General features: G+C 44.4%; 1 protein-coding gene across 1 annotated transcript in view; it reads left to right on the forward strand.

Annotated features, from left to right (window-relative positions):
• The window catches only part of LOC132403305 (adenylate cyclase type 8-like), a 191,743-nt gene that overhangs the window by 45,199 nt on the left and 129,333 nt on the right, over positions 1 to 17,211 (forward strand). Inside the window, exon 8 of the mRNA XM_059986758.1 lies at positions 1,438 to 1,632. Within this exon, the coding sequence (XP_059842741.1) occupies positions 1,438 to 1,632 (195 nt within the window). The remainder of the gene's footprint in view (positions 1 to 1,437; positions 1,633 to 17,211) is intronic.

The raw sequence follows: 17,211 nt of genomic DNA on the forward strand, positions 1-17,211 counted from the left end.
AATTCCCCCTCATGTTCCCCTTAAACATTCCACCTTTCATCGTTAACCCATGACCTCAGTGGAATTCTTTGAGGACATAGCATGCGCAGTGGATAGAGGGGAACAAATGAATGTTATTTACTTGGATTTCCACCAGGCTTTTGATGAAGAGCTGCATAAAAGACTTCCTCATAAGATAAGGGTGTATAGAGTTGGGAGTGATGGATTAACATGCATGGAGAATTGGTTAACTAATAGAAAGCAGACAGTTGGGATACATGGGTGTTACTCTGGTTGGCAATCAGTGGTGAGCAATGTGCCACAGGGGTCGGTACTGGGCCCGTAGCTGTTCATGATATACTTTAATGAACTGGAAGAGGGGATCGAGGGTAGTGTATTGAATTTTGCTAATGATACTAATTTGGGACGAAGATACGGAAAGTCTGCAGAGATATATAGATAGGTTGAGTGAATGGACAAGGGTCTGGCAGATGGAGTACAATGTTGTTAAATGTGAGGTCATCCACTTAGGAAGGGAAAATGAAAGAGCAGATAATTATTTAAATGGTAAAAAATTCCAGCATACTGCTGTGCAGAGGGATTTGGGAGTGCTTGTACATGAATCACAAAGGTTTGGTTTGCAGGTGCAGCAGACTATCAAGGCAAATGGAATGTTGGCCTTCATTGCTCGAGGGATTGAATTCGAGAGCAGGGAGGTTATGCTGCAACTGTACAGGGTACTGGTGAGACCGCACCTGGAGTACTGTGTGCAGTTCTGGTCTCCTTACTTGAGGAAGGATATACTGGCTTTGGAGGCGGTGCAGAGGAGGTTCACCAGGTTAATTCCAGAGATGAGGAGGTTAGACTATGTGGAGAGATTGAGTGGCCTGGGACTGTACTGGCAGGAATTCAGAAGGATCTTATAGAAACATAAAATTATGAAAGGGATAGTTAAGATAGAGGCAGAAAAGTTGTTTCCACTGGTAGGTGAGACTAGAACTAGGGGACGTAGCCTCAAGATTCAGAGGAGTAGTTTTAGGATGGAGATGAGGAGGAACTGCTTTTCCCAGAGAGTGGTGAATCTGTGGAAATCTCTGTCCAATGAAGCAGTGGAGGCTTCCTCAGTAAATATATTTAAGACAAGTTTGGATAGATTTTTGTATACAGGGGAAGTAAGGGTTATGGGGAAAAGGTGGGTAGGTGGAGATGAGTCCATGGTCAGATCAGCCATGATCTTATTGAATGGTGGGACAGGCTCAATAAGTCAGATGGCCACTCCTGCTCCTATTTATTATGTTCTTAACAAGCCTGCTTGTGTTTGTCTTATCTATACCCTCATAATGTTGTATACCTCTATCAAATCTCCCCTCATTTTGCCTGCGTTCCAGAGAATAAAATAGAGAGGAGTATTAAGCTGAGAGTTCACAGGCGTTTTTACCTCTTGCATTATTCCCGTAGATCATGGCGGCCCTGATAAAGAAATGTAAGAGAAAGGTAGACAGATCTAAGGCTCAGCATCACAACCCTGCCAGATTTACTGAGGTGAACACGAGAGTTGAGAATGCCATTCAGTTGCGTAGCAGTGACAGACTACGGGCAGCCTACATCAACGAGGTCACTCTGGCCTTCAAGGACCATGACATCGAAAAGAAGGTAGTGCAGCCTTGCTGCAGAATCTGGCAAATGTTGTGAAATCTGTTGTCCAGTACAAAAGCCCATTTCATGGCATATGTGAGTGATGATAAACCTGGATCTCTGTTGTGGACTGAGAGTGGGAAGGGGGCAGGGAGAGGGGAATCATGGTTGGGAAAAGGGGAAGGGGAGGGAGCAGGAAGCACCAGAGAGACATTCTTTAATGATCAGTAAACTGTTTGGAATCAAATGACCTTGCCTGGGTCTGCACCCACACCAGCACTCCCAACCCTGGCACCCCTCAGCCACCTGCCCCACACCCCTCCCATGGCACTTCACTCTCACCATTTCCAATATCCTTTTCTCTTGCCAGATTTACAAACTCACTCTCTGCTCCATGTTGACAAATACAGTACTGTGCAAAAGTCTCAGTCCTAGTTATACATATGTGCCTAAGACTTTTGAACACTACTGTATATATAAAAATTAAATTTAATTAAGTTGTGCAAAAAAAAGGGGAAGATAATTACTGAGGTAGTGCTTGTGGATTCAGTGTCCATTTGAAAATCTGACGGTGGAGGGGGAAAAAGCTGTTCGTGAAACATTCAGTGTGTGATCTCAGGCTCCTATGCCTTCTCGTTGATGGTAGCCATGAGAAGAGGGCATGTCCTGAATGATGGGGGTCATTAATGATGGATGCTGTCTTTGAGCCATCACCTATTGAAGTGTCAATGCTGCAGAGGCTGGTGTCCATGATGGTGCTGGATGAATTTACAACTCTCTGCATCTTATTCCGATCCTGTGCAGTGGACTCACCCACCCACCCCATATCAGGCAGTGATGCAGCCAGTCAGAATGCTCTCCACAGTACATCTGTAGTGTCTGCATGAATCTGAAGCTGCAGTCATTGTCACATGGACACTGAGTTCACAAGGATGAGTGGGAATTTTTTTGCTGTGTTTCTGGATTTGAACAGAGGTTTTAACTTTCAAGTTCAACCCCATAAACCTGCCTTCTCACCATATCCTTTGATACCCTGACTAATCAGGAAACTTGCACCTTAAATATTCTCATGGACTTGGATTCCACGCAGTCTGTGACAGAGTATTCCACAGACTTACTGTTCTCTGGCTAAAAAATTCCTCCTTACCGCGGTTCTGAAAGGTTGCCCCTCAATTCTGAGGCTGTGCCCTCTAGTTCTGGATGCCCCCGCCATAGGAAACACCCTATTTAGTCCTTTCAACATTCGATAGCTTTCAATGAGATCCTCCTCGCATTCTTAATTTCAGTGAGTACAGACCCAAAGCTGCCAAATACTCCTCATATGTTAACCCCTTCATTCTTGGAAATATCCTCATAAGACAGTATAATGTTACTGACATGGTTATAATAAAACAAGTATAAACAGCAGCAATAACAGATGAAAAATGGCCAAAATGACAGTATGTCTTTGAGTTGGCAGGAGGGGGAGACGGGGCATTCAGACATGTGTTCTGGCTGGCAGTAGGGTGTTAACAAGTCCAACAGCCTGGAGAAGGACCGTTACCCAGCCTGAGAATTCTGATTCTTCTGCTGTTGTACCTGCTGCCTGACATCAAGAGATCACAAAGGTTCCTCCACAGTGGCTGCTAACCTGGGTTGGGTTGGCGGAGATGGTACCTCTGTCATTTTCAGTTATCTGTATCCGAAAGGGGCTGAAAGCAATGTGGCTATGAGGGGACAACAGATACTGGAATAACTCAACAATCAGGCAGCGTTCGCAGAGGAAAATGGAGAGTTGGTGTATAAGGTCTCTTTATCTGGACTGAAAGAGGTAAGAGCCAGTGTAATGAGCTGAGGGAAAGGCATTCAGCCCATCCGCTGTTCCATCATGGCTGATCCCATACACCTGCCTTCTCACCATATCCTTTGATGCCCTGACCGATGATAGAACAGTCAACTTCAGCTTTGAATATACCCACAGACTTGGCCTCCACCGCAGTCTGTGGCAGAGCATTCCACAAATCCACTACTCTCTGACTAAAAAAAAATTCTAAATGGTCGCCCCTCAATTTTGAGATGTGCCCTCTAGTTCTGGATAATCCCACCTTAGGAAACATTGTCTCCACATCCACCCTATCTAGTCCTTTCAACATGAGATCCCCATGCATTCTCCTAAATTCCAGGGAGTACAGGCCCAAAGCTGCCAAATGCTCTTCATGTGTTAACCCCTTCATTCACAAAATCATCCTCGTGAACCTCCTCTGGACTCGCAGAATCAGGTTTATTATCACTGGCATGTGACGTGAAATTTGTTAACAGCAGCAGTTCAATGCAATACATAACATAGCAGAAGAAAAATATATAATAAATCAATTACAATAAATGTATATTGAATAGATTAAAAATGTGCAAAAAACAGAAATACTGCATATTAAAAAAGTGAGGCAGTGTCCAAGGTTTCTTTTTTCTTTCTTTTTCAATCTTTTCATTGATTTTCATATATACACAAAAAAAAACATAACATAATAATGAGTAAATTATGAATACAATAGACTTGAAATCACGTTGATAATAAGATAACAATATCCTATTAAACATCAACAGAAGAAAATACCTTAATCAATCAAGTCCATATGATTATATATGAAAAAAACAAAAATAACCATTAAAAGAGAGAAAAAAAAAATTTGAAAATATGTGAAAAAAAGTGTCCAAGGTTTCAATGTCTATTTAGGAATCAGATGGCAGAGGGGAAGAAGCTGTTCTTGAATCGCTGGGTGTGTGCCTTCAGGCTTCTGTATCTCCTATCTGATGGTAACAGTGAGAAAAGGGCATGCCTTGGGTGTTGGTTGTCCTTAATAATGGACGCTGCCTTTCTGAGATACCTTTTGCTAAAGATGTCGGGTACTTTGTAGGCTACTGCCCAAGATGGAGCTGACTAGATTTACAATCTTCTGCAGCTTCTTTCAGTCCTGTGCAGTAGTTCCTCCATACCAGACAGTGATGCAGCCTGTCAGAATGATCTCCACGGTACAACTATAGAAGTTTTTGAGCATATTTGTTGATATGCCAAATCGCTTCGAACACCTAATAAAGTATAGCTGCTGTCTTGCCTTCTTTATGACTACATCAATATGTTGGGACCAGGTTAGATCCTCAGATATCTTGACACCCAGGAACTTAAAACTGCTCACGCTCTCCACTATTGATCACTCTGAGGATTGGTAGGTGTTCCTTCGTTTTACCCTTCCTGAAGTCCATAATCAGCCCTTTCGTCTTACTGACTTTGGGTGCCAGGTTGTTGCTGCAGCATCAAACCACTAATTGGCATATCTCACTCTTGTACACCCTCTCGTCACCACTTGAGATTCTGCCAGCAATGGTTGTATTGTCAGCAAATTTATGGATGGTCTTTGAGCTATGCCTAGCAACACAGTCAAGTGTATACAGTGAGTAGAGCAGTGGGCTAAGCACACATCCCTGAGGTGCACCAGTGTTGATCATCAGCGAGGAGGATATGTTATCACCAATCCTCACAGATTATAGTCTTCTGGTTAGGAAGTCGAGGACCCAATTGCAGAGGGAGGTACAGAGGCCCAGGTTCTGCAACTTCTCAATCAGGATTGTGGGAATGATGGTATTAAATGCTGAGCTATAGTTGATGAACAGCATCCTGACATAGGTGTTTGTGTTGTTCAGGTGGTCTAAAGCTGTGTGAAGAGCCATTGAGATTGCGTCTGTCATTGACTTATTGTGGCAATGCCCAAAAATGATGACAATAATATAAGTGTGGCCAGACTAGTGTCTTTATAAAGCCTCAACATTATCTCCTTCCATTCCCCTTGAATTAAATGCCAACATTGCATTTGACTTCTTTACTACAGACTCAACCTGTAAATTAAACTTCAGGGAGCCTTTGCACATGGAGTCCCAAGTCCATCTGAACCTCTGATGTTTGAACCTTTTCCCAATTTAGATAATAGTCCACGCTATTTTTCCTTTTACCAAAATGTGCTGTACATTTAACATATATTTCCCAACACTGAGTTCCATCTGCCACTTTTTTGCCCATTCTACCAATTTGTCTAAGTCCTGCTGTAATTGCATTGCTTCCTCAGCACTACCTACCCCTATCTTTGTATCATCCGCAAACTTTGTGACAAAGCCATCAATTCCATTATCTAAATCATTGACAATGTGAAAAGCAGTGGTCTCAATACTGACCCCAGAGGAACACCACTAGTCATTGGCAGCCAACCAGAAGAGGCCCCTTTATTCCCATTCACTGCCTCCTGGCTGTCAGCCATTCTGCAATCCATGCCAATATCTTTCCTGTAACACCATAGAAATTTCTATTGTTAAGCAACCTCAGGTGTGGCACCTTATCAAATGCCTTCTGAAAATCTAAGCTACTGCTATCCACTGCATCTCCTTTGTCCACCTTTCTTGTTACTTCCTTGAAGGACTAACAGATTTGTCAGGCAAGATTTCCCTTGACAGAAACCATGCTGACTTTGATTTATTTTATCATTAGTCTCCAAATTCCCTGAAACCTTACCCTTAATAAAAGACTCCAACTCTTTCCCCAACCATTGAGGTTGGGCTAACTGGTCTATAACTTCTTTTGCCTTCCTCCCTTCTTAAAGAGTGGAGTGACATTTGCAATCTTCCTGTCTTCCAGGACCTTGCCAGAATCAAGTGATTCTTGAAAGATCATGACTAATGCATCTGTTATCTCTTCAGCAACCTCTTTCAAGACTTTGGGATGTAGTCTATCTGGTCCGGGTGACTAAGCCACCTCAAGACCTTTGAGTTTGCCTTGCACTTTTTCCTTTGTAATAGCAATGGTCCTGACACTCGCAGACCTCTGGCATATAACTAGTGTCTTCCACAATGAAGACTGATGCAAAGTACTCATTAATTTCATCTGCCATTTCTTTGTCTTCCATTACTACCTCACCAACTATCCTTCTTGAATAGGAGAGTAAAATTTTGCAATTTTCCAGTTTTCTTGAAAGATCATGACTAATGTCTCCACAATATCTCCACTAACCCTTTTCAGAATCCTGAGTTGCACACCATCTGGTCTAGGTGACTTACCTACTTCCACCATACTGCTCGTGAGTTCCATAATGAAGACTAATGCAAAATACTTATTCATTTCCTAACCCTTATCTACCTTCAGACCTTTGTTTCCCAAGAACCTTCTTCTAGTAATGGTGACTTCAGACACTCCATGACCTCAAGGCCTGGAACTTCCACCATACTGCTCGTGAGTTCCATAATGAAGACTAATGCAAAATACTTATTCATTTCCTTGTCCACCATTACTACCTCTCCAGCATTATTTTCCAGCTGTCCAATATCCACTCTTGCCTCTCTTTCACACTTTATGTATCTGAAGAAACTTTTGGTATCCTCTTTAATATTATTGGCTAGCTTACTTTTGTATTCCGTCTTTACCTTCTTAATGACTTTTTCAGTTGTTCATTTTTAAAAGCTTCCCAAAGCTCTAACTTTCCATCAGCTTTTGCTTTATTGTAGAAACATAGAAATTCTACAGCACAATGCAGGCCCTACGGCCCATCTGTCCAGGAGTCTCTGAAATGATCCTATTATTATTTCCGCCTCCACCACCGTCACCGGTAGCCCATTCCACGCAATCACCAGAACTTCAGAATACTTGATCGTTGAGTGGGCTCAAGCACAAGCTGCTCTGAACAGCCATCTCATAGGCATTCTAGAAATTACCCCTCCTGGAATACAGCACCAACCTGATTTTCTCAATCTAATATCGAAATCCTCAATTGCTTTTGTAACTTTGCCTTTTTGGTATGTATTTTCTATTTCCCATTGCAATTTGTAGGCCACATCTGTACTACTGTTTGAGAGTCTGTATAGAACTCCCATCAGGGTGTTTTTACACTTAAAGTTTCTTAAGACTATCCACAATGATTCTGCACCGTCTGAGCCTATTTTTCTTCTTTCTAAAGATTTGATTTCTTTTTTTTTTACCCAACAGAGCAATGCTGCTCCGTCTGCCTTCCTGCCTGTCCTTTCAATACAATGTGTATCCTTGGACATTAAGGGGGGGGGGGGAAACTAAGTATATCAGGGATGGGGTAAGAAGGGGAGGAGGGGTGTTAACAAAAGTTAGAGAAGTCAATGTTCATGCCATCAGGTTGGAGGCTACTCAGCCGGTATATATCTGTAATAATGCAGCAAGATCATCTACCTCATTTCCTATACTCCGTGCACTGAGATACAACACTTTGTGTACTGTATTTGCTACCCTTTTTGATTCTGCATCCCTAATGCACCGATACTCACCCTGCTGGGTGCAATTATGTCCCATCACCTGCCTCCCCTTCCTGACAGTCTGACTGCTGGCTATCTTTGCTTTTTTACCCCCCGTCCTGTCCTGAGTCCCTTCACTCTGGTTCCCAACCCCTGCCTGTTTAGTTTAAACCCTCCCCAACAGCTCTAACAAACCTGCCCACGAGAATATTGGTCCCCCTTGGATTCATGTGCAACTTGCCCCTTTTGTACAGGTCATACCTCCCCCAGAAGAGATCCTATTGCCTTTTTTAAGAACATAGAAAAACCTACAGCACAATACAGGTCCTTCGGCCCATAATGCTATGCCAAACATGTACGTACTTTAGAAATTATCTAGTGTTACCCATAGCCCTCTATTTTTCTGAGCTCCATGTACCTGTCCAGCATTCTCTTAAAAGACCCTATTGTAGCCACCTCCATCACCATTGCCAGCAGCCATTCCACACACTCACCACTCTCTGCATAAAAAACTTACCCCTGCCATCTCCTCTGTATCTACTCCCAAGCACATTGAAACTGTGCCCTCTCCTGTTAGCCATTTCAGCCCTGGGAGAAAGTTTCTGGGTATCCACATGATCAATGCCTCTCATCATCTTATACACCTCTATCAGGTCACCTCTCATCCTCCGTCGCTCCAAGGAGAAAAGGCTGAGTTCACTCAACCTGTTCTCATAAGGCATGCTCCCCAATCCAGGCAACATCCTTGTAAATCTCCTCTACACCCTTTCTATAGTTTCCACATCCTCCCAGTAGTGAGGTGATCAGAACCGAGCACAGTACTCCAAGTGGGGTCTGACTAGAGTCCTACATAGCTGTAACATTACCTCGTGGCTCTTAATCTGAATCCCACTGTCATTGAAGTCCAATGCACCGTATGACTTTTGACATGCCTTTTCTATTCCCTGTTGTAATCTGTGGTCCACCTCCCAACAACTGTTGGGAGGCTATCAGGGTCCTTTAACCCTTGCAGTTTCTTAACTCACCCCACAAGGATTCAACATCTTCCAATCCTATGTCACATCTTTCTACTGAATTGATGCCATTCTTTACCTGCAGAGCCCCACCACCCACTCTGCCTACCTTCCTATCCCTCCGATACAACATGTAACCTTGGACATTCAGCTCCCTACCACAACTACCCTTCAGCCCCGATTCAGTGATGGCCACAAGATCATACTTGGCAATCTGTAATAGCGCAACAAGATCATCCATCTTATTTCTTATGCTCCATGCGTTAAGCTCGCAGCTATAATCTTCTTTTAGCCACAATTCAGTGATGCCCTCAATATCATAAATGATTTAGATGAAGGGATTAAAAATAACATCAGCAATTTGCAGATGACACAAAGCTGGGTGGCAGTGTGAAATGTGAGGAGGATGTTAGGAAAATGCAGAGTGACTTGGACAGGTTGGGTGAGTGAGCAGATGCACGGCAGATGCAGTTTAATGTGGATAAATGTGAGGTTATCCACTTTGGTGGCAAGAACAGAAAGGCAGATTATTATCTGAATGGTGTCAAGTTAGGAAAAGGGGAAGTACAACGAGATCTAGTGTTCTTGTATATCAGTCACTGAAAGTAAGCATGCAGGTACAGCAGGCAGTGAAGAAAGCTAATGGCATGTTGGCCTTCATAACAAGGGGAGTTGAATACAGGAGCAAAGAGGTCCTTCTGCAGTTGTACAGGGCCCTGGTGAGATGACATCTGGAGTATTGTGTGTTCAGTTTTGGTCTCCAAATTTGAGGAAGGATATTCTTGCTATTGAGGGAGTGCAGCATAGGTTCACGAGATTGATTCCCAGGATGGCAGGACTGTTATACGTTGAAAGATTGGAGCAACTGGGCTTGTGTACACTGGAATTTAGAAGGTTGAGAGGGGATCTGATTGAAACATATAAGATTATTAAGGGATTGGACATGCTAGAGGCAGGAAACATGTTCCCGATGTTGGGGGAGTCCAGAGCCAGAGGCCACAGATTAAGAATAAGGGGTAGGCCACTTAGAACAGAGTTCAGGAAAGACTTTTTCACCCAGAGAGTTGTGGATCTATGGAATTCTCTGTCTCAGAAGGCAGTGGAGGCCAGTTCTCTGGATGCTTTCAAGAAAGAGTTAGATAGCGCTCTTAAAGATAGCGGAGTCAAGGGATATGGGAAGAAGGCAGGAACCGGGTACTGATTGTGGATGATCAGCCATGATCAGATTGAAAGGCGGTGCTGGCTCAAAGGGCCAAATGGCCTACTCCTGCACCAATTGTCTATCGTCTCTCATACATGCCAGTCTATAACTGTGCTAGAAGTTCATTGACCTTATTCTGTATACTGCCCATTCAAAGATAACACCTTCAGTCCTGTATTCTTCATTTTTGATTTGTTCAACTTTTAAATTACAACTCATCCTATTGACTGTAATTTGCCCTATCAACAGCCTCTTCAATACACATTGTCTCTGTTTGTAAACCAGCTACTTCATCTTCTGCACTATTTTCTGCCTTTCCTCCGATACTTCTTATATTGCAATATAGGCAACTCCAGACACTAGTCACTCCATGTTCAATCTTTTGATTCCTAACTTTGTCTGAGGTCTTATCAACATCTGCCTCCACAACCTCTCCACTAACCATTCTGGCACCTTGGCTCCCATCCCCCTGCAACTCTAGTTTAAACCCCACTGTGCAGCATAACAAACCTTCCTGCTGGGTTATTAGTCTCCCTGCAGCTTAGGTGCAACCCATCCCTCTGTACAGGTCCCACTTTCCCTGGTAAAGAGCCTAATGATCCAAAAACCTTATACCCTTTTCCTACACGTATTAAACTGTATAATCTTCTTTGTTCTGGCCTCACTAGCACGTGGCACGGGTAGCAGTCCTGAGATTCCAACCCTGGAGGTTCTACCCTTTAACTTAGCACCTAACTCCCTGAACTCCCTTTGCAGAACCTTGTCACTCACCCTACCCATGTCATTGGTACCTATGTGGACCATGACTTCTGGTTGTTCACCATCCTATTTAAGAATGTCCTGGACCCTGGCACCCAGGGAGGCAACATACCATCCTGGAATCTCATTCTCACCAACAGAACCTCCTGTTTGCTCCTTTTACTAATGAATCCCCTATCACCACAAAGTGCCTCTTTCCCCCTCCCCCCCTTCCCTTCTGAGTCACAGTGACAGACTCAGTGCCAGAGACCTGATCATTGTGACTTTCATCTGTTAGGTCAATCCCCCACCCCCAACTGTATCTAAAGTGATACACCTGTTGTTGAGGGGGATGGCCGCAGGGGTAATCTGCACTGGCTTCTTAACCTCTTTCCCTGTCCTGACTGTTTTCTGTGTCCTGCACCTTGGGTGTATCTATGCCTCTATATGTCCTCTATCACCCCCTCAGCCTCTCAAATGATCTGGAGTTCATCCATCTCCAGCTCCAACGCCTTAACACAGATAGCTGGAAGCTGCAGCTGGATGTATGTCTCACAATTGTGGATGTCAGGGATACTGGGGGTCTCCCTGCCTTCCTACATCCCACAAAAGGAGCATTTCACTATTCTGCCTAGCATCTCGACTGTCCTAACTGAGCAGATAAAAAGGGAAGCAAAGGTACATGCTTAGAAAAATAGGGGGCTATGGGTAACCCTAGGTAATTTCTAAAGTAAATGTTCAGCACAGCTTTGCAGGCTGAAGGGCCTGTATTGTGCTATAGGTTTTCCATGTTTCCATGAAAATAACCTAAGCTAGAGTTTTTTCTTTCTTTTGCTTTCTCTGACTGAAGCCTCTCTCCACTTAAACCTCAAAGAGCTTAAGCCTCAAGTTCACCACTCTGACTCTGTCCACTCAGATGATGGTTCCTGTGCCTTCCTTTAATTTGATCTTGTTAATCAATCCTCAGCCCAGATTAGTCATTGGTCAAAGCTCTGTTACACTGCTGTGACCTGCTTGCTGCCTTTCTATTTGGGCAGTGGACCTGACTGAAATATTCTGCCAATCATCTGATGTCCAGATTGGTCACTGTTCAATGCTCTATTATGTTTTCCTTGGTATTCACCAAGGAGGCTTTGTTGAAGGAATGTTGAAGGAACTCAGCAGACCAGACAGCATCTATGGAAAGCAGTAACCAGTAGGGGCCATATCTGCACCAGGTGCATCGAGCTGCAGCTCCTTAGGGACCAAGTTAGGGAACTGGAGATGTAGCTCAATGACCTTTGTCTGGTCAGGGAGACTGAGGAGATGATAGAGAGGAGCTATAGGCAGGTAGTCACACTGTGTCCTCCGGAGACAGGTAAGTGGGTAACAGTTAGGAGAGGGAAGGGCAGGAGTCAGAGGCTAGAGAGCACCCCTGTGGCAGTATCACTTGACAATAAGTACTCCTGTTTGAGTACTGCTGCGGGGTACGGCCTACCTGGGGGAAGCAACAGTGGCTGCACCTCTGGCACGGAGTCTGGCCCTGTGGCTCAGAAGGGTAGGGAAAGGAAGAGGATGGCAGCAGTGATAGGGGACTCTGCAGTTATGGGGTCAGCTCATCTTAGAGGTCTTCAGATAGGCCATTCAGGAAGATGTTGTACTGTGCCTCCGAGTTCCAGCTGCCAGAGGTGACTAGGATTCAGAACTATATGGCATAATCTGACACAGATCTGCACCCCTGATGCATGGGCAGCCCCTCTCCCACGTTTGGAGCAAACAAATATTTTTCCCATCTCCTCAGAAAATAACTGAAAACTACTGCAGAAAGGGGAGCCTACCTCCCAGATGGCTGTTCCCCATTCTTCCACCTGACCGGATAGTTGAGTGATGATATAGGCTGCCTTGGCTCAATCAGTTGGAAATGTTGTTGATTGTAATTCAAAAATGAGGGAGCACTGGGAAAGAGCAGTAGGGACCAGGTTCACCTGAGTACTTTTCTGGAGGAGGCAGACAGGGCTCTTGGATGGGAGGAGTAAAAGAGAACACAGAGGGCAGGGAGGAAGATGCAGTCACAGAATGTTGATGGGCACTCTGGGACAGCTGGAGTGACTGAGTCTGGGCTGCAAGATCAGCTACATCAGCAGAAAGCGACTCCACTGCCCTGAACATAGAGTCAAGCTGGTTCTGGTGTCTCCCCAACATCACTCCCTGATGTTCCAGGGCAGTTCTCAGATGACCAGGGTCCACTGGATCCATTCTGTCCAGATTGTACTGTCAGGGCACTGAAGCGGGGATCTAATCACAGACCCAGTACTGTGCACACTGTGATATTAATTCAATAACAAATCCCAAGGTGCAAACAAAGTCAGCATCAAAGTTCAAGCAGTGATTAAAACATCCAGAGAAATCCAAAAACCAGAATCAGGAAACAGATATCCAATTTCCCTCAGGATCAATAAAGTATGTGACTGTTTGTCTATATTCCAACAGACAGCATTCAGATACAAATACTGGAAAGGCTCACTGGCACAAGCTGGCAACAAACAGGTGAAAACACAGGACAAATACACTGAGCAATGAACAGAGAGGCAGATGATAGGTGGAGCACAATGAGACACAGGTGGCAGCAATACAGGTATAATGAGAAACAGATGAGAAACGGAGTACTCAGTGATACAGGGGCTGGAGTAGAGCAGCAGCGGGGACAGGAGCACATGGGCCATGAAAACAAACAAGAGCACATGGCAATTCAAAACCACACACTGACAGCTGGGGGAAAAGCACACAAAAAGCCAAAGTTCAACTGGAGTTACTGATAGTTAGGTGTGTTCAAGAAGGTTTCTTGACACAGTATGTAGATAAGCCTACAAGAGGAGAGGCTGTACTTGATCTGGTATTGGGAAATGAACCTGGTCAGGTGTCAGATCTCTCAGTGGGCGAGCATTTTGGAGATAGTGATCTCAATTCTATCTCCTTACCATAGCATTGGAAAGAGATAGGAACAGACAAGTTAGGAAAGCGTTTATTGGAGTAAGGGGAAATTTGAGGCTATCAGGCAAGAACTTGGAAGCATAAATTGGGAACAGATGTTCGCAGGGAAATGTTTGGAGGAAATGTGGCAAATGTTCAGGGGATATTTGCGTGGAGTTCTGCATAGGTATGTTCCAATGAGACAGGGAAAGATGGTAAGCAACAGGATCTATGGTGTACAAAGGCTGTTGTAAATCTAGTCAGAAGAAAAGAAGAGCTTACAAAAGGTTCAAAAAGCTAGGTAATGATAGGATTCTAAAAGATTATAAGGCTAGCAGGAGGGAGCTTAAGAATGAAATTAGGAGAGCCAGAAGGGGCCATGAGAAGGCCTTGGTGGACAGGATTATGGAAAACCTCAAGGCATTCTACAAGTATGTGAAGAGCAAGAGGGTAAGATGTGAGAGTGTAGGACTAGTCAAGTGTGACAATGGAAAAGTGTGTATGGAACCGGAGGAGATAGCAGAGGTACTTAATGAGTACTTTGCTTCAGTATTCACTACGGAAAAGGATCTTGGCAATTGTAGTGATGACTTACAGCAGACTGAAAAGCTTGAGCATGTAGATATTAAGAAAGAGGATGTGCTGGAACTTTAGGAAAGCATCAACTTGGATAAGTTACCAGGACTGGAGAGGATGTACCCCAGGCTACTGTGGGAGGTGAGAGAGAAGATTGATGAGCCTCTGGTGACGATCTTTGCATCATCAATGGGGATAGGAGAGGTTCCAGAGGATTGGAGGGTTGGGGATGTTGTTCCATTATTCAAGAAAGAGAGTAGAGATAGCCCAGGAAATTATAAACCAGTGAGTCTTACTTCAGTGGTTGTTAAGTTGATGGAGAAGATCCTGAGAGGCAGGGTTTATGAACATTTGGAGAGGCATAATATGATTAGGAATAGTCAGCATGGCTTTGTAAAAGGCAGGTCATGCCTTTTGAACCTGAATGAATTTTTTGAGGATGTCTAAACACATTGATGAAGGTAGAGCAGTAGATGTAGTGTATGTAGATTTCAGCAAGGCTTTTGACAAGGTACCCAATGCAAGGCTTATTGAGAAAGTAAGGAGGCATGGGATTTAAGGGGATATTGCTTTGTGGATCCAAATCTGGGTTGCCCACAGAAGGCAAAGAGTGGTTGTAAACGGGTCATTTTCTGCATGGAGGTTGGTGACCAGTGGCATGCCTCAGGGGTCTGTTCTGGGTGAACTCGGCCTTTTCTCCTTGGAGTGCAATTTTTATATATGACCTGGATGAGGAATTGGAGGGATGGGTTAGTAAATTTGCTGATGACACAAAGGTTGGAGGTGTTGTGGATAGTGTGGAGGGCTGTCAAATGTTACAGCAGAACATTGATAGGATGCAAAACTGGGCTGAGAAGTGGCAGATGGTGTTCAACCCAGATAAGTGTGAGGTGGTTCATTTTGGTAGGTCAAATATAATGACAGAATATAGTATTAATGGTAAGACTCCTGGTAGCGTAGAGGATCAGCGGGATCTTGGGGTCCGATTCCATAAGGCATACAGTGCATTGGCCTTCATCAATCATGGGATTGAGTTTAGGATCTGAGAGGCAATGTTGCAGCTATATAGGACCCTGGTCAGACACCACTTGGAGTACTGTGCTCAGTTCTGGTTGCCTCACTACAGGAAGAATGTGGAAACTGTAGAAAAGGTGCAGAGGATATTTACGAGAATGGTGCCTGGATTGGGGAACATGCCTTATGAAAGTCGGTTGGGTGAACTTGGCATTTTTTCTTGGAGTGATGGAGGATGAGTGGTGACCTGATAGAGGTGTACAAGATGATGAGAAGCATTGATTGTGCAGATAGTCAGAGGCTTTTTCCCAGGGCTGAAATGGCTAACATGAGAGGGCACAGTTTTAAGGTGCTTGGAAGTAGGTACAGAGGAGATGTCAGGGGTAAATTTTTTAAACCGGGAGTCACCAACCTTTTTTGCACGATGGACCAGTTTAATATTGACAATATTCTTGCGGGCTGGCCGATGGGGGTGGGGTGGGGGGTGGTTGGGGTGTTAATCACAACTAGAATATAGGTGATAAGTCAACTATAAGTCATTTATAAGTGGTTAATACACTTAATTTTATTTCTAAAAGGGTTTATCTAATAAATTTAACACTAAACACACAGCGCATATTTTCCTTGCATGAATAGTGATCAGTGGAGGTGGAAACAATAGGGTCTTTTAAGAGACTCCTGGACAGGTATATGGAGCTTAGAAAACTAGAGGGCTATGGGTAATCCTAGATAATTTCTCGGTTAGGGACATGTTCGACACAGCTTTGCGGGCTGAAGGGCCTGTATTGTGCTGTAGGTTTTCTATGTTTCTGTTTCTATGAGAAGGTAACAAGGTGGAGGGGAGGAGGAAATATAAGGTGGTAGGTGAGAGGTGAAACCGGGGGAGGTGGGGGGGGGGGGGGAGAGTGATGAAGTAAATAGCTGGGAAGTTGATTGGTGAAAGTAGTAAAGGGCTGGTGAAGGAGGAATCCGATAGGAGAGGGTAGAAAACCATGGAAGAAAGGAAAGGAGTGGAGCACGAGAGGGAGGTGAATGGGCAGATGAAGGAGATAAAGTGAGAGAAGGAAACAGGAATGGGGAATGGTGAAATGGGGGAATTACCATATGTTTGAGAAATTGACATTCATGCCATCAAGTTGGAGGCTAACCAGGCGTTGCTCCTCCAACCTGAGTGTGGCCTCATCACGGCAGTAGAGGAGGCCATGGACTGACATGTCAGAGGGGGAAGTAGAACTGAAATGGGTAGCCACCAGGAGGTGCCGCTTTTCTAATGGTAGGTGCTCGGCAAAGTGCTCTCTCAATCTGCGTCGGGTCTCGTCGACATACAGGAGACCACACCAGGAGCACTGGATACAGTAGTTGACCCCAACAGACTCTCAAGTTATGTGTCACCTTACCTGGAAAATCTCTTTGGGGCCCTGTATGTTAGTGAGCATGGAGGTATTGGAGAAGGAAAGATGTGCTTGGTGGTGGGATCCCGTTAGAGATGGTGGAAGTTAAAGAGAATTATATGCTGGATATGGAGGCTAGTGGGGTGGTAGGTGAGGGCGAGAGAAACCCTATTCCTTTTGGGGTGACGGAGGATGGGATGAGGGCAGATGTACACAAAATGGAAGAGATACAGGTGAGGGCAGGTTGATGGTGGAGGAAGGAAAGCCTCCTACTTTGAAAAAGGAGGACATCTCATTACTTCTGGAATGAAAAGCTTCATCCTGGGAACAGATGCAGCAGAGATGGAGGAACTGGGAGAAGGAGATGGCATTTTTACAGGTGACGGGGTGGGAAGAGGTATAGTCCAAGTAGCTGTGGGAATCATTGTGTTTATAAAAG

Source organism: Hypanus sabinus, chromosome 12 (assembly GCF_030144855.1).
Source record: "Hypanus sabinus isolate sHypSab1 chromosome 12, sHypSab1.hap1, whole genome shotgun sequence".
NCBI lineage: Eukaryota > Metazoa > Chordata > Chondrichthyes > Myliobatiformes > Dasyatidae > Hypanus > Hypanus sabinus.